Genomic DNA, 22,180 nt, shown 5'->3' with positions numbered 1-22,180 from the left:
CTCGTGGTGTTCTGGAGGCCAGGCTGGTGTGGAAATTGGATTCATCTTGAAGAAAACTGATGGGTGATGTTCAGACCCGGGATGTACTGTCTCTGCTTCGAGCCGTGGCTCCTGCTGACACTGTGTGGTCCTACCTGAGCTCACGGATTACATTTAGGACACTGTGTTGTGTGAAAGTGACAGCTTAGATGCTTTGGTCCCTGTGTATCTGGACACGCCTCTTCTTTTCTTTGCCTTTCTTTGCCTTAGTAGTCTACATTCCTGGCCCTTCTTATTTATTTTCTTAAGGTAGGCTCCAGGCCCAGTGCGGTGCTTGAACTCACAACCTTGAGGCCAGGAGTTGCAAGCTCTACTGACTAAGCCAGCCAGGTGCCTGTCCTGTCCCTTACTATTTTTTGAAATCTCTTTTAGCAGTAGGATTGTAAACTCACTGATATCTTCACATGCCTGGGTTCAAGTGCATAGAAGATGGTGGAAGTAAAAAAATAAAATAAAAAATGAAAATAAATTTTAAAAAGATGGTGAAAAGACAGTCGGTGACTAACTGATTGTACCACTTGACTTTCCTGTGTGACGTGTAGCTCCAGTCGGCCAGTCTCCTATTCGTGGATAACCCGGTGGGCACTGGGTTCAGTTACGTGAACAGGAGTGACGCGTATGCCAAAGACCTCGCCACCGTGGCGTCAGACATGATGGTTCTCCTGAAGACTTTCTTCGATTGCCACAAGGAATTTCAGGTGAGCCGTGACTCGGGGATGGCTAAGCAAAGGGGGTAGCAGTCACACTGCTGTAGCCATCTGAATTAGCTCCGACTTCCCCAGGAGTTCAATGTCCAGCTGTTATCAGAGAAAACCTTTCTGCACCCGAGAGCAGGTTGTGGCCTTTTGTTTCTGTCACCTCTAAAAGTGGTTTTGAGCTTGATATGGGGGAAAAGACCAAGAAAAGAGATTTGTCTGGCCATTACATGCAGTAGAAATGTGAAATGAATTCATGTGGGGAAAAAAAAGGCATTCGGCATATTTAATTCTTTGTAAATCCCTTTTCTTGCTAGACGATTCCATTCTACATTTTCTCAGAGTCCTACGGAGGAAAAATGGCAGCCGGCATTGGTCTAGAACTTTATAAGGTAACGGGGGAGAGGACTGTTGTTTTGGTTTCAGACAAAAACTGATTGTGTTCCTTTCTGTATCACCTGATATTGAGTATACTTTGAGTGAGACCTTGTATAAAGTCTGTAATAACCACAAAAGGTTTCAAAGAGAACAGTGAAGGTTGCCCTAGCAGATGTGGAACAGGCTATAAAGAAAGCTACACCATGAGGCGCATGGGTGGCTCAGTTGTGAAGCATCTCCCTTCAGCTCAGGTCATGATCCCAGGGTCCTAGGATTGAGCCCTGCATCGGACTCCTTGCTCAGTGGGAAGCCTGCTTCTCCCTCTCCCACTCCTCTGCTTGTGTTCCCTCTCTCGCTGTGTCTCTATCAAATAAAGTAATTAATTAATTAATTAAAAAAAGAAAGCTACAGCAAGTAAACCAATGTGGTACTAGCACAGCAGCAGACTAATGGATTAAGTGTGGCAGGATATGATGTGTATATATGTGTATGTAAGTAACATATAGGTGTTGTGCATATGATCATATGGCATAATCATATGCGATGATAAGATGGCATTTCAAATCATTGGGCAGCAGATAGGATACTCAGTGAATGGTATGGAAACAAATGGCTCTCACTTTGAAAAACCATCATGTGGAATTCTTTCTCTCATAAAATATCGGTTCAAGATTAAAAATCTAAACATAAAAAAAAAATCTAAGCATAAAAACCAAAACTGTAAGAGAACCTGCAGCTTTCCTTCATTGTTTTAATTTTTAATTTTCTTTTAATTTTTAAATGATGATGATGATGATTTAGAGAGAGAGAATGTGAGCCAGAGAAGGAAGTAGGGCAGAGGGAGGGAGAGAGAGAATCTCAAGCAGACTCCATGCCCAGCACAGAACTCAACATGGGGCTTCATCTTACAAACCCAAGAGCCTGACCTGAGCCTAAATCAAGAGTTGGACACAACTGATTGAGCCCCTGAAGCTCTCCGTCATAGGATGGAACACCCAAAAAGCCAAAAAGAATGAGGTTGACTTATTTAGACCCCATGCAAATTTAAACTTGAGTTCCATTGGTAATTTCAAAAGATGTATATGTACACAAATATATGATAGAAAAAGTGTTCATATTGATAACCATAAACAAGGACAATATCCTAGTAGCAAATGAGCAAATATAAACAAGCCATTTATAGAAAAAATGCAAACAGCCATGAACATAGGACAAATGCTCAACTTTTGTTAGTAACCAAATCTATAAGGCTTATAAGTATTTAAATATTGGTGACACCCAGTTTTGGTAAGAAGTCAGGGAAATAAGTGTTCTCCTGTACTTTTGGTGGTAATGAAAATTGGCATTTTAAAAGGATAATTTGGGGGGGGGGGCCGTTCCTGGGTGGCTCAGTTGGTTAAGCGACTGCCTTCGGCTCAGGTCATGATGCCAGGATTCTGGAATCAAGTCCCGAGTCGGGCTCCCTGCTCAGCGGAGAGCCTGCTTCTCCCTCTCTTTCTGCCTGCTGCTCTGCCTGCTTGTGCTCTTTGTCTGTCTCTTTCTCTGTCAAATAAATAAATAAAATCTTTTAAAAAAATAAATAAAAGGGCAATTTGGCAGTCTCTGTCAACTTTTAAAATCTGTATGCCCTTGAACCCAATAGTTTCAGTTCCAGGAACCTGTCCTTGGGAATTCTTATATGTGTGTGTGTCAGAGGGGTTTTGTTTTTTTTTTTTTAAACATACATTTATTTATTTATTTATTTGAGTGAGAGAGAGTCAGTGAGAGTGTGGGGTGGGGGGGGAGCAGAGGGAGAAGGAGAATGTTTTAAGCAGACTCTGCACTGTGCGTGGAGCCCAATGTGGGGGTTGATCCTAAAACCTTGAGATCACAACCTGGGCCGAAACCAAGAGCCAGACACTTAACTGACTGAGCCACCCAGGTGCCCCAAATCAGAGCATGTTTAATTCACTATTGTTTATAGTGCCCATCAACTGAAAACAAGGTCAGTGGCTATCCCTAGAGGATTAGTTAAATAAAGTAAGTGTATCCTTCCATGGGACTCTTTGCAGCCATTATAAAGAATGGATGCTTCTTTATATACGTGTGTGTATAAGCTTGTGAGAGCAAAGTAAGGGTTTAGGGTATGTGCCACATGAACTGTGGCTGACTGGTGAGCAGGAGGTCACACGTGGGACAGAGGGGAAAGTTTTGCCACATTTTCTCCTGTCCCCTGCGGTGCTCCAGTTTGTTTCCAGTGAGCTCGTATGACCTTTACTTTTTTAAGATTTATTAGTTCTGTTAAAAAAATGAACCTTCATAAGAAATAGTATATGTGCATAACAGAAAATTAGAAAATACAGCAAGCACAAATTAAAGCTTAAAACATCACCTTCCCACCAGGTGGAGAGCCCCCCTAGCACCTTTGTGGATGGCCTTTACTTCTGCTCCTGCACTGTAATAAAATGCTTTTGAAACCAATATGAGATCATCTTAGGCATAATGTCTACAGCCTTCTTTCTTTAGTCGCTAGTCCTCACCTTCCCATTTCAGTACTTTTTCATCTCAGATATTCATCTCAAATATTAATGATCGCAGCGTGTCCTTGATAGCCAGTTAGTCTAAGCCATTATTCAAACCAGATGCAGGAATTACATCTGGCTGCGGTGTCCCTAAAGTCTGTTTTCATCTAGCGCAGCCCCTTTATTGTGACTCTGATTTGGTGAAGAAGCCAGACCATGGCTTGTCTCCTTTTCTGGATTTGTCTGGTAACATCTTCATTGTGTTTTTTTATTTAGCTTATTTCTCTCTCTGTTGTATTTCCTGTGAAACTGTAAGTTAGATCCAAAGGTCTAATATATTCAAGGTAAAATTTCTGGATAACAGGGGCACCTGCGTGGCTCAGTCATTAAATGCCTGCCTTCAGCTCAGGTCATGGTCTCAGGGTCCTGGGATTGAGCCCCGCATCGGGCTCCTTGCTCAGCAGGAAGCCTGCTTCTCCCTCTCCCTCTCCCTGTCCCTCTGCTGTGTTTCTCTCTCTGTCAAATAAATAAAATTTAAAAAAAAAAAAAAAAAGAGGGGCACCTGGGTTGCTCAGTGGGTTAAGCCTCTGCCTTCGACTCAGGTCATGATCTCAGGGTCCTGGGATTGAGCCTCACATCGGGCTCTCTGCTCAGCGGGGGGACTGCTTCCCCCTCTCTCTGCCTGCCTCTGTGCCTACTTGTGATCTCTCTCTCTCTCTGTGTCAAATAAATAAATAAAATCTTTTAAAAAAAAAGTTTTGGATAGCATATATTATAATAGGTCAGGTGCCCCACATACATCTTTTTTAAACAAATTTTTTGTTTGTTTGAGTACAGTTGACACACAATGTTACATTAGTTTCGGGTATGTAACAGTGATTCATTTTCTCATATAAGTTGGACTATGGAAAATCCAAATATAACTTGACTCTCCCAGAACTTAACTACTAATAGCCTCCTGTTGACCAGAAGCCTTGCTGAGAACACATATGTTATGTATATTATATACTGTATCTTATAGTGAAGTAAGAAAAGAAAATGCTATTAAGAAGAACATAAGAGAAATACCTTTACATTACTGTATTGTATTTGTTGGAAAAAATCCGTGTATAAGTGGCCCTGTGCAGTTCCAACCTGTGTTCACGGGTCCACTCTATATTCTTCTTTTCTCATTTTTATACAAATAATAGTATATTTCGGAGGCATCCCTCCCTCCCTCAAGGACCTCCTGAGGAGGACCGCCACCCCTTCAGCAACTGCCATGTGGACAGTGACCTGTACCCAGGTCCTCCCCACCCCAGCACCTTGTGAAGGATCCCAGACCTCAGGGGAAAGAGTGCCAGTGACCCTTGGAAAGAAGCTAGGGCCACACCAGACCCCACGCACATCCTGCCAACACTCCCGTGAAAACAGTAGAGTGAAACTTGAGTGGTTCTTCCTCATTTTGCAAATGGCAGCTGGAGAGAGTTGCTCTTGTTCTCCGCTGGGTCTCTTAGGTCTTCGGATACCCAGGGAGTCTTAGAAAGGATGGGCAGAAGTTTTCTGTGCTCGGGAAAGGTGGTGCATAAAGGCTTGGCTCCCTCCTGCTGAAGAAGGGACAGAGGTCTCTGGGTTTCCTTGGCAAGAATGTTTCTGGGCTCTTCTTTCAGGCCATTCAGCAAGGGACCATCCAGTGCAACTTTGCCGGCGTCGCTTTGGGTGACTCGTGGATCTCCCCTGTTGGTAAGTCCAGAATCCTTCGATGCTTTACTCCTTTTCTCCATCCTTCCCTGGGACTTGGGGCTGTGTGGTCCAGATCAAAAAACAGGGAAACAGAATTTTCTGGGTCCTTAGAGATGTCAAAGCAGAAAGTGTTTGCTCCAGGAGTGTCCAAGAAATTGGGGGATGAGAACTCATATATATTGAGCTCCTACCATGGATTGCTGCTGGCCAGATTAATTCTCTTACTTGATTCTTACACTAAAAGAATCAAATTTTACAGTTGAAGACTTTTTTTTTTTTTTTAAGAGAAGAGGGTGCAGTGGGAGAGAGAGAGAGAGTGAGTGAGAATAAGTAGGCTCCATGCCCAGCACAAGCCCAAGGCAGGGCTCGATCTTACACACCTTGAGATCATGACCTGAGCCAAAATCAAGATTTCAATGCCTAACTGACTGAGCCACCTGGTGCCCCTACAGTTGAAAACATTTTAAAGACTAGAGAGGTGATGGAATTTGCCCTCTGACACAACAGCACGAGTAGCCCCATCAGGATTCAAACCCCAGTCTATATGAGCATATGGGGTGGAATTCCCATCTGTTGCTCACAGTGGTGGTGAGATGTTACCATTAGGTCCTGCCGCTCAGGTTCATTGTTTCAGGACCAGAGTGTCCTCTTTGGGACAACAGATAAAAGTGGTTTATGATGCAGAGACCTGGGGTGTGGCTTCTCATGTCTGAAATAGTCACGGTGGTGGGGTTAACTGTAACACAGGATTTCTGAATCTCAGGGCTGTTGACATTTGAAGCCACATAATTCTTTGTTGTGGGACTTGTCCTGTCCATTGTGGGGTGTTAGCAGCATCTGTACCCTTCAGATGGCAGGATGCCCACCCCAGTGTCACACACACACACACACACACACACACACACACACACACACACTCCTCCTGATGTTCCTGGTTGAGAACCACTGGAACCCAACAGAAGGTGATTTTTCACAGGCAAGACCAAACTACAAAGTAGGAAATTCAAAGAGAAGTTACCTCTGGAGGAGGGAGGGGAATGAGCTGGAAAGGGATACCAAGAAAACTTTCTAGTCTGTGTGTGCTCTCTGTCTTCATTGGGGTGGTCATTATGTGGGTGTGTGTATTCATCATCAGAACATCTAAATTGGCATGTATGATTTCTGATGTGTGATGATGCCTCTGTTTTTAAAAATAGTAATTTGTAAAAAGCAATATTTTTCTCCTTAAAGATGGGGATTCAGTTTGTTACAGAGCCATGCCTCTAATGGATTCGGGATATCCCGATGCTGCTGGTGGGAATGGTATCTCTTGCCCTTATTCTTGGTGTCATCCAGGGCTGAAATGGCATAAGTGAGAGCTCTGGAGTTAGCATTGGAAGAACAGCTCCTCTTTTGTTTTTCCTTCCTGGATAGACCTCCTAGGACATCGTAAAGCTTCAGAAGCCTTGATCAGAAGTGTAAGGTCCCCTGTCTCACTCAAAATCACAGCCATGGGCCTTATGCTACCTTCTGGGGTCTCATCACAGTTTCCTAACAGCACTCAACACTTGGCATGCATTAACTTCATTTAACACTTACGACAGCTCCATGGGATGGATGCTATTATTATCACAGTTTTGGAGATGATGAAACTGAGACTCAGAGAGGTTGAACAATTTTCCTAAAGTCACACAGCTAAAGTCAGCATTCTTGTCCAGGCAGCAGGCTCCAGACTCTATGCACTCACCCATTACACTGCACTACCAACACAAGACACGAGGCTTTACAAGTCCTGTTCGTCGGGCACCTGGGTGGCTCAGTGGGTTAAGCCTCTGCCTTCAGCTCAGGTCACGATCCCAGGGTGCTGGGATCGAGCCCTACATTGGGCTATCTTCTCAGCAGGGAGCCTGCTTCTCCCTCTCTCTCTGCCTGCCTCTCTGCCTACTTGTGATCTCTCTCTCTCTCTCTCTCTCTGTGTCAAATAAATTAAAAACAAAAAACAAAAAAAGTTTAAAAAACCAAAACAACAACAACAACAAAAAAAAACTAGTGCCGTTCATCCTATCCAAAATCTACCTTTTTTCTCCTTACTGTAATGAACTTCCCCTTAGAAATCGTCCTGCCCAGGAGCGCATGGGTGGCTCATTGGATTAAGCATCTGACTCTTGATTTCGGCTCCAGATCATGATCTCAGAGTCATAAGATCAAGCCCCGTTTGTTCTCTTTCTCTCTCTCCCTCTGCCCCTCCCTCCCCCCACCCCCCACTTTCTGTTTGCACTTGTGTACTCTCTCTCAGTTAAAAAAAAAAAAAAAGAAAGAAAGAAAAAAAAAGAAATCTTCTGCCCAGATCTGAATCCTTCCTTTCAGATCCACTTAAGTTCACCCTACCATCCCAGAAGTACTCGTTTTTTGAGAGAGAAATACTGTTAATTTATATGAACAATTATTATTTGCTAGGTAGTAGCCATGTTGCTAGGTGCTAGGAAGGATGCACAGACGGGCTCCGTGTCTTCAAGAAGATCTACACAGTTCAAGATGGCAGCCATAGCCATATGTAGCTGAATTTAAATTAATTAAAATACAATAAAAGTTTTTTTTTTTTTTTTAAAGATTTTATTTATTTATTTGACAGACAGATCACAAGTAGGCAGAGAGGCAGGCAGAGAGAGAAGGGAGGAAGCAGGCTCCCTGCTGAGCAGAGAGCCCGATGCGGGGCTCGATCCCAGGACGCTGGGATCATGACCTGAGCCGAAGGCAGCGGCTTTAACCACTGAGCCACCCAGGCGCCCCTACAATAAAAGTTTTAATCTTTCAGTTGCACTGTCCACATTTCAAGCACCCAGTAGCCACACATGACTGTTGAGTTATCCTGGACCACATAGATAGAGAATATTTCCATCACCTCAGAAACTTCTGTTGCACATCAGAGGTTGGCAGACTACAGCGTACAAGTTGAGGCTGTCCTGCCACCCTCCCTTGGGAGAGAAGCTTTTTACTGGGACACAGTTACGCCCATTCGTTTACATGTTGCGTGTGGCTGTTTGGAGGTTGCCGCAACAGAGTCAAGTAGTTGCAACAGAGGCCGCCTGGCCTAGAAAGCAAAAAATGTGTACTGTTTGTTCCTTTATAGAAAAGTTTTGCCCCTCCCTGGTCTAGATCCAGCAGGCAATGGGCGCATTGGAAAGTTGCAGACGAATCTGTATTTCAAGAAACTAAGGCACAAACTTTAGATAGTTAAGTTGGAGAGATGAAGGATAGTGAGGTCCCCTGGTACACCTGCATGCCTCAGGGTGTACCCCGAAGAATACCAGACCAGTGAGGTGCTATACAAAGGGCTTCGTGGTCAAGTAAGTTGCCAGGGCTCAGTACCGGCTCCACCTTCTCAAGGCTTCACAGGCCTGTTTTCCCCCCTCCTGTAGGGGGGGAAAATACTCTGTTTTGCATAGCCTCATAGATACTTAACTGAAGAATCGTTTTTTCTTCTCTAATACATAGGCTGAACTCCTGCAGTATTGAAGCTCCTTGAAACATACTTTGAGATGCTTGGCCTCAGGGAACTATTGAAGTCTTTTTAAAAGCAAAGTAATGACATACCCAATGTGCAAGTTGCGGTCCTTGATACTTTGTTGGCACATCTCAGTGGTCCTAGCCTTACGTAGAGTTATGGGAGCTGCGAATCTGTCAGACCAAGCCCAGCTGTTCTCTCTGAGGGCAGGCATTGTTTTACTCATTTGTATCTCTAAAATTCGTTGCTGACTTCAGACCCTTAGTAAATTCTCAGTATGTTCGTGGAATAGAAAAGAATTGGCTGATAGTGTAGTCCTAGGCGCTTGAATTACAAAGTCCATAGTCTTCCACCTTAATTAGCTCCTCGGCAGAAGCGAGTGTCCCCAAACTGGAGGAGCAAATATAGAGCAGAAATGTGAGGGTGGGGGGAATATTCTAAGCTGCCAGAAAGGCCAGAGGTCTAGCAGAGAGGAACCTGTGTGCGTGTGTGCGTGCACACACACACACACACACACACACACACACACACCCCATGCCTGGGGGGATGCCATCACTGCCCTGGACGCACTCGCTGCTCCAAGATCAGGCCAAATTAACATGTCATTAGCTCTGAGTCAACAGAAAGGCCCCCACATCATCCCACCTCCCAAGTGGGGGAGCCCGCAGCCCTGCCAGGAGCACCAGTGAGTTAAGGAGCCTATAGCCCCAAAGCCACCAGCTTTCTTGCTTCTGTCTCCGCTTTGAGAGGGAAGCTAGTTGGGTTTTTCTTTGGGAAGGGAGAGCCACGGTGGACTTACTTTGTACCTGTGTGGTTTCCTTCAGATTCGGTGCTCTCCTGGGGACCATTCCTATACAGCGTGGTAAGTAGATGAGTCCCTACCTCGGCACCCTCCGTGGTAAGCAGCCCGGCAGACCCCTCCTGGCTCTATCCCCAGGACAGACAGGCTAGCTGGGTTTGCCTACAAAGTTGACAGTGCACCCTTGGGGCAAACTGAATGAGTCATCAGCCTAGTTCCCTGTTTCTCCAGGTATAAGAAACATCGTGTTTAAAATCTCCCCAACTTTTTATGAGAAAAATTTTCACACGTGCAGAAATGTTGAAAGATCCCATGAACACCCCTATACCCACCATCTGGACTCTGCCAGTGTTTCGCTCTCTTTCTGTCACCTGTCCCCAGCTGTGGTGATGCCGGGTCTGTATCTCTGCGCAGAGCGGGCCTTCTCATTCTCGGTTTGCATTCCAGTCTCTTCTCGATGACCAAGGCCTGGCAGAGGTGTCTCAGGTTGCAGAGGATGTCCTGGATGCCGTGAATAAGGGGCTCTACAAAGAGGCCACCCAGCTGTGGGGGAAAGCAGAATTGGTCATTGAACAGGTAATGGGACACACTTGGGGGCAGCCCGCTTGCCTTGTTCCCACGTGGATCCAGGGCCCCTGGTTGGTGCTACCAAGGTTTGGGTCTATTCTGAGACTCCCCGCAGATCTGAAAAGGGTCACGTGCTAAACAATAAAGCTGATAAATCAGTGATGAGGTCAGAAAGCCACCCCAGGCCTGCCAGACCTGCTTGTCCCTTGACCAAATGTACGGACACCCTGAGAAATGTTATGTCTTGAAGAAGTGAATGTTTGAATCCTTGCCAGGCAACATTCTGCCCCCAGCAAGCCAGGACGGAAGAATGCACAGCTGAGGACGAGTGTGCAGGACCCTCCTTAGCCCTGTTCTCCATGTAGAATAACACATGGTCCCTTGGTTTTTTCCAGCATCTGAGCTCCATGTGGATAAACTGCTCATTCCCCCTGCCCCAGGATCAGGCTGACGGCTGGTCTCAGCCCTCAGAGCTGCATTTCTTTCTGGTCCTGGCAAATTTATGAAGTTAAAGCTGTCCTCGGATATGATGGAAAGCCAGTTGCCTCTCTGTTATGCAGCTTCGATAATAGATAAATAAACAAACAGCCAATTACCATTCTGTATTTCAGAACACAGATGGCGTGAACTTCTATAACATCTTAACTAAAAGCACTCCCACGTCTGCGGTGAAGTCGAGCCTAGAATTCACCCAGAGCCCCCTAGGTAAGTGAACCTTGACGTTGCAAGACCCCTGTCTCCATCTCCATGCAAGAGAGAATCAATTCTTTTAACTTCAGTGACATTTACATGCCACAAAATTCACCCATTTTAAGTGTAGGATTCAGTGGTTTTAGTGTATTCACAAAGCTGCTCACCGCCATCACCACAGTCCAGTTCTAGAAATTTCCATCATGCCAGAAAGATCCCGTGTCTCCTGGCAGGCAGTTGGTTTCCGGTCCCACACCCAGCCCCAGACAGTCACTAATCTGTTTGTGTTTCTAGAAACGGACATTTGGTCTAAATGGAACCATGCAGTGGGTGGTCTTTTGCATCTGGCTTCTTTCGCTTGCTTTTTGTTTTTCTTTTTTTAATTTTTAAAATATTTTTTATTTTTTAAACTTTTTTAAAATTTTTTTATTTTTAATTTTTTTAAATTTTTAAATTTTAAATTTTTAAAGATTTTGTTTATTTTTTTATTTTTATTTTTTTTTACTTTCACTTGTTTTTGACATTTGGAAACCATCTTCTGCCCATTGAACATTACAGTCCTTCTGAAGGCTGGACTGAGCTGTCCTTCAGCTGAGCCAGCTTTGCTGAGGATGCTGAACGCCCCGGCGTCCTCCCTCCGTAGGTCTATAAAGGCTGCGGGAGCCTCTACATTCCACTTCTCAGCTGACTGCCTTGGGCCGTGCTGGATAATCTCAATGGCCCCAAAGTACATAAAAGTGCAGCGATCAAAATTAATAAAGCATCTCGACACTTTCAGTGGCTTTCTGGCTTTCTTCCTTCATCTGGGGTGAATGAAGGTGACGCTTTCCATTTTCCAGCTGAAAGCCTCCCTCTTAGACACTGTCCCAGCCTCTGGGGAAGACCTCTGGGTGGTATTTCCAGTCCCTTGGCTCACCGGGTACCAGTTTGTTTCAGTTCATCTTTACCAGCGCTATGTGAGACACCTCCAGCAGGACTCCCTGAGTCAGCTCATGAATGGTCCCATCAGGAAGAAGCTCAAAATTATTCCTGAGGATTGCTCCTGGGGAGGTAGGTACTTTGGTGACCTGATAAAGGGCCCTCTGTGGGGTGTGGGGCGGTAGAGGTGCGGGTTTAGAGGCCTGAATTTGAAGAATGGGCTTTGTTGATGGTGAGGACAGGCTGCAGATAGGACAGCATCACTGGCCACGTTTTATAGGTGAGCAAGCACATGCAGAGACAGTAAATAACCTGCCAACATTGGTTCAGAGTTAGACCTTGGTAGGGAAGTGGGTGGGGAGGGGAATGAGAGGATGGGGGGGCACTGATAATTGTTGAAGCCAGATTGTGGGCACCTGGGAATCCTCTCACTCGTCGGACTGTTTCTTATCAGTTTGAGGTTTTCCATTAAAAAAAAAACAAAAAAAAAAAAACTGAGATAAAAAGCCACGCCTAAAGCCTCCGGGGGTTGTGGGTGTGACTTCCAGACCAGGGTCCTTTGGGGTGGGTTTTGACCAGCTCCCTGGCCAGCCCCCACCCCCACCGCACCACCCCCTCTCGGTCCTCCCGACCCCCCACCCCCGCCTCCTCATACCGGATGTGGTTCCAGGGTCTACTGCCTTCTATTCTGGGGGCCATATTAGGAACTATTGGGGGTCCTGAGAAAACAGGACCAGAGATCAGAACTCAGTCCTATAGGGAGGCTGTGAGCCAGTAGGACTCCCAGATCCCTGGAGGGGAGACAGGCCAAGCTGAAGAGGGCTTCCTTTATGTGTGAGCTCCCCCAAAGCGATGCCTTTCTTGACAGCTGCGGAGAGGCTAAGATGTGGCTCCAGCCCTGGCTTCCTCAGGGTGCACGGGCCCTCCTCCCAAATTACAGTTCGCAGAGGACTCCTCCCAGCTCCGGTGTCTTCATTTCTGCCTCACCCCTTAGAGTTTTCTAGAAATGGGGGTGGGGGTGGAGGGAGTTAATTAGATCAAATGAAAATAATCCAATGTCAGAGCTTTCGGGGGGTACCCCCTCCCCTGGGAGCCGGGTGGCACTGAGAATAGGGGTGTGAGCCGTTACAGGTCACAGGAAGGCAGCTAAGGTCAAGCCTGCAAGAGCCCCTCTCCTGCTCTGCCCCTTTCGTTGATCCCTGTGACTGTGTTCTCCAGTGCCAGCTTCTCTGGTTCCGGCGACCCTCCCTGCCCCCTGCAGCTGGATGGGCAAGGAGACTACATTTTGGCAGACGATGAGTGATAGAGAAAACTCTGTGGCTCCAGCTGTGTCTGGGAAAGGACAAACTGGCTGCCTGATACCCACACCCAGGGTGTTGAGCTCGGGTTTGCAGTTAAGGCTCCGCACACACTGTGGGGCCCGCCAGGCCTGTACTCACAGCCCTGCCTGCCACTGACCAGCTCTGTCACTGTGGGCATGTTTCTTAGCCTCTTGGAGCCTCATCTGCTTTAACCACTGCACAGGTTAGGACCCCTTACCTCCCGGGATTGGTGAAGAGGAAATTCGATGTTGTTTGTAAAGTGCTTGCTTAACCCAGTGACTAGCGGACAGAAATGCGTAGTAGCTGCTGTCATTGTGGGGTGTCACTGTGGGGTTCAGTGTTACAGATGACGGTCAGGAATCTGCCGGGGTGTGGTGCCAACCATCTCCTCTCTTGCCTGGGGCTCCTCCTCGCTGTGGCTCCCTGGCGGGGAGGCTCCGCATTGCTTTGGGTCTGATTTGGTCTATTAGTAGGGTAGCTCCACTTGTGCAGGACTTACAGTGTGGCCCTGGTGTTACTTAGCTAAGGAGGGAAACGAACATGTGCCCCAAAGCAGAGATTGTTCCCTGAGAAGACCGGCCTAGCAAGCTCTATCTGCCTGGGTACTAGGCTTCAGGTGACTGGCTCAGGGCATGGATTTCTGGACTGGCTGGTCCCTGATGGTGGAGCACTTGGGCTCAGCCTTTGTTAGGTGAAGCACAGTGGTGTTACTTTCGGGTGCCAGAGCCTAGGATGTTCTGGTCTCAAAGGTGCCCTTTATGCTGGCAGATTGCAGGCTCTTACCTCTTTCTCTCTCCTCATGTGTAGGCCAGTCTGCCAATGTCTTCCAGAACATGGAGGGCGACTTCATGAAGCCGGTCATCAGCATCGTGGACGAACTGCTGGAAGCCGGGGTCAATGTGACCATCTATAATGGACAGCTCGATCTCATTGTGGACACCATAGGTAGGAAAGCACTCTGAGCGGCCTATGCAGAGCAGTTCGGTAGGTTGAGCTGGAAGGGAACCGGCAGACATGCAGTTCTTGGGGCTGGTGACATTGAAATGCCAGGAAGAAGGCCGTTTCGTGTTCCGTTCATCTACATGACCTCTTTGAAGAGAACAGAGGTGTTGACGCAGTTTTTGAATGTAGGTAAGGTTTGGTGGGGTGAGGTCTGGAGCTGACCACCAAGGAAGAATTCTTGAGACATCTTTGGTGCAGAACAGTGATTTTCTGGAAGCACGGGGACAGGACCCATGGGCAGAAAGAGCTGCTGCCCTGGGCTTTTGAGGGGTGACTGATTATATATACTCTGGAGTTGGGGGTAAGGAAAAGGGGGGGGGTTTCAAAAGAACTTTTGTATGCTAAAGAGGACCTATAAGGTATTAGAGGCCTTGCTGTTGTCAAGTTCTAGTAGTTTCTCCCTCTCGTAAAGCATTAACATTAAGACAGTTGGGAGTTTCGTTCTGGAAATTAGGTGATTGCTAAGAATGCTTTTTTCTTGTAAATCATGAAAACATTTGTAAACTGAGGGAAGCACAGGTCTTGCCGGACTGTGATCTCTGTTAGGGAATCATTTGCTTTTCCTTCCCTTAGCTTTAAGGCAGCCAGGAGTGCCTGAAGAATGTGTCCCAGATCCTGCCTGGGGGTGGGAAGGTCAGAGGCTGGGAAGGTCAGAGGCTGGGAAGGTCAGCCTCTGCTTGCCCTCAGCTAGCCTCCTGCTCCCTCATCATGGTGACCCCTTAGAGAAGCCTGGGCCTGCCAGATTTTGAAACACACTACACCTACTCCTGCCAAAAATAGAAAGGGAGACCTTTTCCTGGCCATGGGATCAAGGCGCTGTTGAGTTGAGTCTTTGTCACGGGCCCAGTAGGTGGTAAGCTCTGCAGGCCGAATTGAAACTAAACCCTGCTGGCTCTACACCTGAAGACCCAATGGCCTTTGTGGTTCTGTTTCAGTAGGACCAGATAAGAACTGCGTGGCAGGTTCTCAGAGCAGGTAAATCGAGGCACATGGTCTGACAGGTCTATGATGCACCTCTTAAGGTCAGTGGGATTGAATATTTCCACCAGTTGTAAGCCAAGGGCACTAAGGCCACTTTGAAAGGGTTCTGTGTTTTCTTCCATGACCTGCCCAGGTGATCCGCGTTAGCATCTCCTGACCCTGAGACTTCACAGTCCTCCAGAGAGTCTCCTTCAGAGACCACGTGCAGAGGTCCCCAGTTTCCTTCCTTCAGAGCATACAGTGGTGGGAAAGGCAGAGGCAAACGTAGTCAGGCTTCTCAGCGTTTAGGTTTCTCCCGGGTATCTTGGACATCGCTGGGAGTTCACTGGAAAGGCAGAGTCTCACCCCCCCGCCCCCCGACCTACCGACTCCCAGTTTGCATTTTAACCAGATCTCGGGATGGGTTCTCTGCATGTTAGTTTGGGAAAGGCAAAGCGATGGGATCTAGATTTTTGTTTCTACCCCAACCAGTTGTTGATGCCAGGCCCTACTCTGTCCCTCTCGCCAGGTCAGGAGGCCTGGGTGCGGAAACTGAAGTGGGCAGAGCTGCCCAAATTCAAGCAGCTGAAGTGGAAGGCTGTGTACAGTGACCCTAAGTCTTCGGAAACGTCTGCTTTCGTCAAGTCCTACAAGAACCTGGCTTTCTACTGGATCCTCAGAGCTGGGCACATGGTGAGGTCGTGTCCCTCAGCCTCGGTCGTGGACTCTTAGCTGCCCTGAGAGGGAGGCCATGGGTGATTGATGATGCATGAGTGCAGTGCCCGGATTGGTCTTAGAAGAAATGCTTTGGTTTGGGGAGGGTTTCCAGGTGTCTCCTGAAGTCCTGCTATTAGTGCTTTATTCCTTTGGATTTAGAGAGTCTAATTTAAAAAAGCTAAATCCTTTTGAGAGCATTAAGCCGGGCTCTCTATCTTTGACTCTTTAGTTCAAATGAGTTTAATGTTACTTTCTTCTTAATTGTTTGTCTTGGGGGAAGAAGGGAGAACTTGTCTTTCCCTAACATTTTCGGGGAGCGAAAACCAAAGTTCTGCGCCCTGGAAAGCCGAGTTGCAGTGCATGGGACAAGGTGTGGGGGAGTGTTTGAACCGCAGTAGCTTCCCGATTTGCAGTTTGGAAGTGGCTTTGTGTGCAAAGATGAGGTGGTCTTCACGTGCCAAGCGAACACACTATCTCCCCTTAGGTCGTAGGTTTACTGAATGGCTGTCCACAGGCTGAGGGAGATTCTGGAGGGATAAATCCACTGTAAACACACGTGGGTGTACACGTACGGACGCAGACACCTGCACAGGTGCCCACGGGGTCAGGTGCTTCCCTCACGGTGAGGCTTTGGTCTGGCCGCTTAAATGCAGGGTCTCTCTTCTTCCTAGGACAGTGGTTTCCTGGAGGAGATTCATTGAAAGGGGTGGTAAGGTGCCTTCTGGAAAGCTCTCTCCGCCTGGCCCCCTGGTGCTTAGGACAGAATCTCCACAGAGAAGGCGCTGAGGGGCTGTGGTCTGGCTAGAAAACGCGTCTGTAAGCTCCATTTGTACATCAAGCCCACATAGTGTATTTACTTGGATGGCCGAGGAGATGCTAAGAGAGATTTCAGCAGGGACTAAAGTGCCCTCTCCAGAAATCAACTCCTTAGGGGTATTAGCTAGGCAAGGAGGAGGTGTAGGAGCAAGGAGAACCACCTGGGCAGGTCCAGAGCCTCAGGAGGGGCATTGGGGAGAGATGAGGCTGGGGATGCCTTGTTAGGGAGCTCACACGTATCCTGAAACCAACAGCGTGCCAGTGAGGGTCTTAAAGCAAAGGAGTGAAATCGCCACATTTGTTTAAGAAGTAGCATTCTAGCAGCAACGGGCCTGGGATGAGACTGGGGCAAAGACCCAATCTAAGGCACTTTTTTTTTTAAAGATTTTATTTATTTATCTGACAGAGAGAGCACACACAAGCAGGGGGAGCAGCAGAGGGAGGAGAAGCAGACTCCCCGCTGAGCAGGGAGCCAGATGCGGGGCTGATCCTAAGACTCTGGGATTGTGACCTGACCCGAAGGCAGAAATGCTTAACCCACTGAGCCGCCTGGGCGCCCCTCTAAGGCGCTCTTATAGTAATCCAGGAGGAGGAGAAGTAGAGGGTCTGATAAAGTGTCAGAAGGGAGAACTGGCTGGACTTGGTACCTGTTTGCCTGTAGAACCGCCAGGTGGGACGCTCATAAGGCAACTGAATACACTGTGTGTATATGATCCGGGGTCAAATTTTTGTTCTTGGAGACTGAGATTTGGGAGTCGAATATGAAAAAGGTTGGGGACAGGCCCTGGGTACACCACTATTTAAAAGGCAGGAGGTGGGGTGCCTGGGTGGCTCAGTCGGTTGGGGTCTGCCTTAGGCTCGGGTCATGATCGGGGGTCCTGGGATTGAGTCCTGCCTGCGTCAGGCTCCCTACTCCCCTGGGGAGCCTGCTTCTCCCTCTCCCTCTACCTGCCACTCCCCTTGCTTGTGCTCGTTCTGTCTCTGTCAAATAAATAAATTGGGGGGAAAAAAAAAAGAGGCAGGAGGTAAAAGAAGGACATACAAATGAGAGTTGAGAAAGGGCAGCCAAAAAAGGAAGAGGGAGACCAGGGACCTGGACATGCACAAAGTCGCCAGGGGCTGGCGGTGTCACAAGCTGCCACTAGCTCAGATGAAGGAGCGAAGTGTCAGCGGGGATTCGGGCAGAGTGGTATCCGAAGAGCTCGTGGCAAGCGCTTTCAGGGCCGCGGCTGGCCCGGAAGCCAGCATGGACGGGGGGAGCAGATGAATGAGCAGTGAGGGGGTGGAAGACAGCTTCCTCTCAGAAACCGGACGGAGGTTGTAGCCTGCCCTTTGAAGAAACTTGATGTGGAGAGACCGTGAGCAAGGCAGCAGCACCCAGGGTTAAGAGGACATTTTGTTCGGCTTTTTTTTCTTTTCTTTTTAAGATTTTATTTATTTAAGAGAGAGAGAGAGAGAGTGCTAGAGAGTAGGGGGGAGCAGCAGGGAGAGGGAGAAGCAGGCTCCCCACTGAGGTGGGGAGCCTCATTCGGGACTTGATCCCAGGACCCTGGGATCATGACCTGAGCCGAAGGCAGACACTGAACCACCTGAGCCACCCAGGTGCCTCCCTGTTAGGGCTTTAGATATTCTCAGTACCCTCAGCATCAACAAGGGAGGGAGCTAGTAGGAAGTCTTAGGGCACAGTACTGTGAGAAGGGGCCCTGCAGGGGCAGGTGGGAGGGGAAGGTGGATAGGGAGGGAAGGAGAGCATGTGTGCTGGAGTTCAGGCCCGTTTCCTCTGGCTTGTCACCGAGAGAAGCAAGACATCAGTTGGGGCAGCCTTAAAATAGCTCCTGGAAACTGTTATTAAATTACCCCCAACCACTTCCCCTTTAGTTGATGAAATGTCTTTTTGGTATACCCCACTGTGCCTGTGCCTCCAGGGGACCTAGGGGACAGCAGCGTGCTGTGGAGAATCATGGAGCCATGGGCTCTCAGAACTTGGGACCATCAACAGGACGCCCATCCTTGTGGGGGAGAAACGGAGGCCGCTGTCCCTCCCCTTTTCGATGGTGTATGGGAAGGGAGTTTATAAAGGAATTATCTGAAAAAACTAAGGGATGGGGCGCTTGGTGGGCTCAGACAGTACAGTATGTGACTCTGGATGTGAGGGTCATGAGTTTGAGCTCCACGCTGGGTGTGGAACCTATCTGAAAAATCTAAAGGAAAAAGAAAAGAAAATTGAATAAGAACAGTAATACCAAAATAGGGTGCCACCCAAAAAAAGCGTCTTGTTTGTTTGTTGTATTGTTGACAGATCTGCTGTTAGTTTCCCTCTTGGCTATTTTGTACTCCAGTCCCAGAGAATCCTTTAAATTGTTAGAATCTCCGCTCTTCCTTGAACAGGCTGCGTCCTGGTCACCTAAGCGCAGGTCTGATAAGGAAATCAGCAGGGGCGCCTGGGGGGCTCAGTGGGTTAAGTGTCCGACTCTTGAATTCCTCTCACGGTCCTAGGACCAAGTCCTGGCTGAGGCTCTGACCTCCTCGGAGAGTCGTCTTGGGATTCTTTCTCTCCCTCTCCCTCCACCCTTCTCTGCACTCGCGCTCACTCTATCTCTCTCTCTTCAAAAATAAATAAATCAACAGATCAGCCCCAAATGGAGGAGCAGGGTCTCTCCTAAATGCTGACCTCTTCAGACCCCTACAATCTGACAAGCTTCTGTCCTGTGCAGGGGTCATTCCAGAGATGGGACCCTCCCGTAAAGGGCGCACTCAGGTGCGATGTCCTCCTAGGCTGCTGTCGCGGAGCCGGCACTCCTCCTGGGAGCAGGGTCTCAGGATATCGCCCCTGAACCCAGAACCAGGAGTGTGGGCTCAGGAGACTGTTTGGTCCTAGGTTCCTTCTGACCAAGGGGACATGGCTCTGAAGATGATGAGGATGGTGACTCAGCAGGAGTAGGACCGACTGGCGGTGAGTTGCTCCGCCCCGGGGCACGGGAGGCAGAGCCAGGACCCTGACGCTGTAGGAGGCACCGGCCTCCTGCCCATCTCCCACGGAACCCCGCCTGCCTGTCAGTGTGAAGGTTCCCGCCCGCGTCTCCTGAGAACACACTCGCTGTCTCCTCGGCAACTTGGAAATCATTTCTGCTTCTGAAGAACTGCCATCCCCCCCCCCCCCGATGGATTTGATTTAATCAAAATGAAGTGTTGAAATAGGTTGACATTTTGGTACCACAAAATGATGTGATTTATGGGGGAAAAAAAGAAATACAAGTAAACAGAATAAACACCCTTTTACTCCCTTCCCTGGGACAAGCGCGGTTACCCTTTTACTGTCCAGCCTTGTAAGTCTTTTTTTTTGCCGTATATGCATATATATTTTTTACAGAAATGGAATCATTACTGTATGTTGTCTGACTACCTGGCATACATACCAATTGTCCTATCACCTCTTCATGTCAATAAATGTTCTCCTGTGACATTTTTAATAGCTGCCGAGCATTCCATTTCGTGGATGTACCGTGAGGCACAACGGTTTCATGTGAGCAGCGCCTGGGGTGTCTGCTAGAGACAGTGCTCTGGTGATTCATCTTGACAGTTATATTTTTATACATATCCTCCTTATTTTCGTATGGTAGATTCCTAAAGGCACAATGGTTTAGTCAAAGAACTGTAACTTCTCTTTTTAAAATGAAAATGATGTCTTTAACTTAAAAGTCAGGACTTTCAAGTTTTCATCTGCGGCTCACGGTCTGCAGAAGGGACGTCATAGCCTCTGTGACAACCCTGAAAGAAACACGGTCTTGTGGTTGTGGGGCTGAGATACTGAAAACCAAACCCAGAGCCTTCCTGTGGAACAGAGTGTTAATAGCGGGTTATGCATTTGAAACTAACAATGTGCTATATGCTGGCTAATTGAATTTAAATTAAAAAAAAAGAAATAGTGGGTTAAGTCTACGTGACCCTCTCCGGGGCTCGGACCTGAGATTAGGGCAGGGCTCCTGGGGCAGGGCTACCGTGCACTTAACCATGATTTGCTGTTGGGGAGAAAGCACTCCTGTGTGCCCTTGGACATGGAAGAATGTGACAGGCTTATGCTGGGTCTCACTGGACCCCACCAGTGCATATTCTCCTGCTGCTTTTGCTGGGTGTCCTTTGCTGGAAGAAAATGTAGCTGTGTGTATAACTACTTACTGAGTCTTGTGAGTCCTTCTGGCACTGAGTTACAACACAGTTGAATTCCCAACCTCACAGGATCACTTTCATAGAAGTTAGGGTGTTAGGGGGCACCTGGCTGGCTCGGTTAGTTGTGTACGAGACTTTGGATCTCAGGGTCCTAAGTTCAAGCCCCATGCTGGTCATGGAGCCTACTTAAAAAAAAAAAAAAAAGAGGAAAAGAAGTTAGGGTACTAGTTGGGAAGGGATCTGAGTTTGAACATTTAGGATGTGCACATGGGCAGATTCCAGTGAAGCTAGGGACCTCAGACCTTTTTTTTGCCACTAGACGCAGCCCTTCCGTCCCAGCCTGAGGAAATGAATCTTCTCCTGCCTTAAGAGCCTATCACCAATTCCACGATGCCCAAAGCCCTCCTCCTGCTACATTACATTCTCTCTCAACCCACAGCCATGACTTCATGGGAAATTCCCTGTGATCAGTTCACATGGGAAGGAAGTCTGGGGCTTCATTTACAGATCGTTCTGCACGGCGGGCATGCATCACCTGGGAGCGGACAGAGGGGAAGTCCTCCCAGCGGACAGAACTTGGAACAAGGTACCTGTCTGTTCATTTTGCCTGGAAGGAGAGATGGTCAGAAGAAAGGGTCCACACCAAGGCATCGTTTGGCTGGGTAATTGGATTTGGAACGAACACAACTAAAAAATCACAAGGCCTGAGGAAGAGGTATGAGGATAGACTTCTGAATGGCAGATTATGAAGCTAACTTGTGTTCCAGGTGAATGCTCACCAAAGAAAGGGTAGAGGAAGATCTTTAATAATCAGATGGCTAGAATCGCCCGTTCTGTGGACACGGGACAGCCTCCTTCCCCAGCAACACCTGTGGACTCAGTGCCAACCGAAGTGGCCATAGTGAGAGCAGTGGACTTGGGCTCACCAAGACTGACCTGGCTGCAGCTGCTAAGTGCCTCAACCGCCAGCGCGAGGGACAATGCTGAGCCCCTGATAGGGCGCTCTTGCCCGGAGGGGTCAGCCAGCTACCCGGTGTTAGGTTGATTACATTGGACCACTTTCATTACGAAAAAGGCAGCAGGTTGATCTTACTGGAATCGACACTTGCTGTGGACCTAGATGCGCCTTCTCTGCCCACAATGCCTCTGCCAAAACTGCCATCTGTGGCCTTAGGGAATGTGTCATCTGCCATCATGGTATTCACAGCACACAAAATGCAGAAGTGGGTTCATGCTCTTGGCATTCACTGGTTTTACCATGTTCCCCCACCATCCTGAAGCAACTGCCCTGACACGTGGTTGAGTGAGTAACCACAGTACCAGCTAGGTGGTGATCCCTTGAAGGGCTGAGGCCGAGTTCTTCAGCATGTGGTATATGCTGTCAGTCGGCATCGTGCGTCTCC

At 48.0% G+C, this 22,180-nt stretch overlaps 1 protein-coding gene across 1 annotated transcript in view; it reads left to right on the top strand.

Moving 5' to 3' along the window:
- The window catches only part of SCPEP1 (serine carboxypeptidase 1), a 32,488-nt gene extending 11,529 nt beyond the window's left edge, over positions 1 to 20,959 (top strand). The window contains exons 4-13 of the mRNA XM_080826756.1: positions 582 to 737; positions 1,052 to 1,126; positions 5,263 to 5,335; positions 9,644 to 9,681; positions 10,066 to 10,194; positions 10,797 to 10,890; positions 11,812 to 11,925; positions 13,923 to 14,060; positions 15,607 to 15,770; positions 19,489 to 20,959. Of these exons, the coding sequence (XP_080682882.1) occupies positions 582 to 737; positions 1,052 to 1,126; positions 5,263 to 5,335; positions 9,644 to 9,681; positions 10,066 to 10,194; positions 10,797 to 10,890; positions 11,812 to 11,925; positions 13,923 to 14,060; positions 15,607 to 15,770; positions 19,489 to 19,551 (1,044 nt within the window). The 3' untranslated portion in view covers positions 19,552 to 20,959. The remainder of the gene's footprint in view (positions 1 to 581; positions 738 to 1,051; positions 1,127 to 5,262; positions 5,336 to 9,643; positions 9,682 to 10,065; positions 10,195 to 10,796; positions 10,891 to 11,811; positions 11,926 to 13,922; positions 14,061 to 15,606; positions 15,771 to 19,488) is intronic.
- The last annotated feature ends 1,221 nt before the right edge of the window (positions 20,960 to 22,180 follow it).

The sequence above is a fragment of the Martes martes genome, assembly GCF_963455335.1.
Source record: "Martes martes genome assembly, chromosome: 16".
Taxonomy (NCBI): domain Eukaryota; kingdom Metazoa; phylum Chordata; class Mammalia; order Carnivora; family Mustelidae; genus Martes; species Martes martes.
Note: the sequence above shows the minus strand (reverse complement) of the source record. Positions and strands in the feature narration are given on the sequence as shown.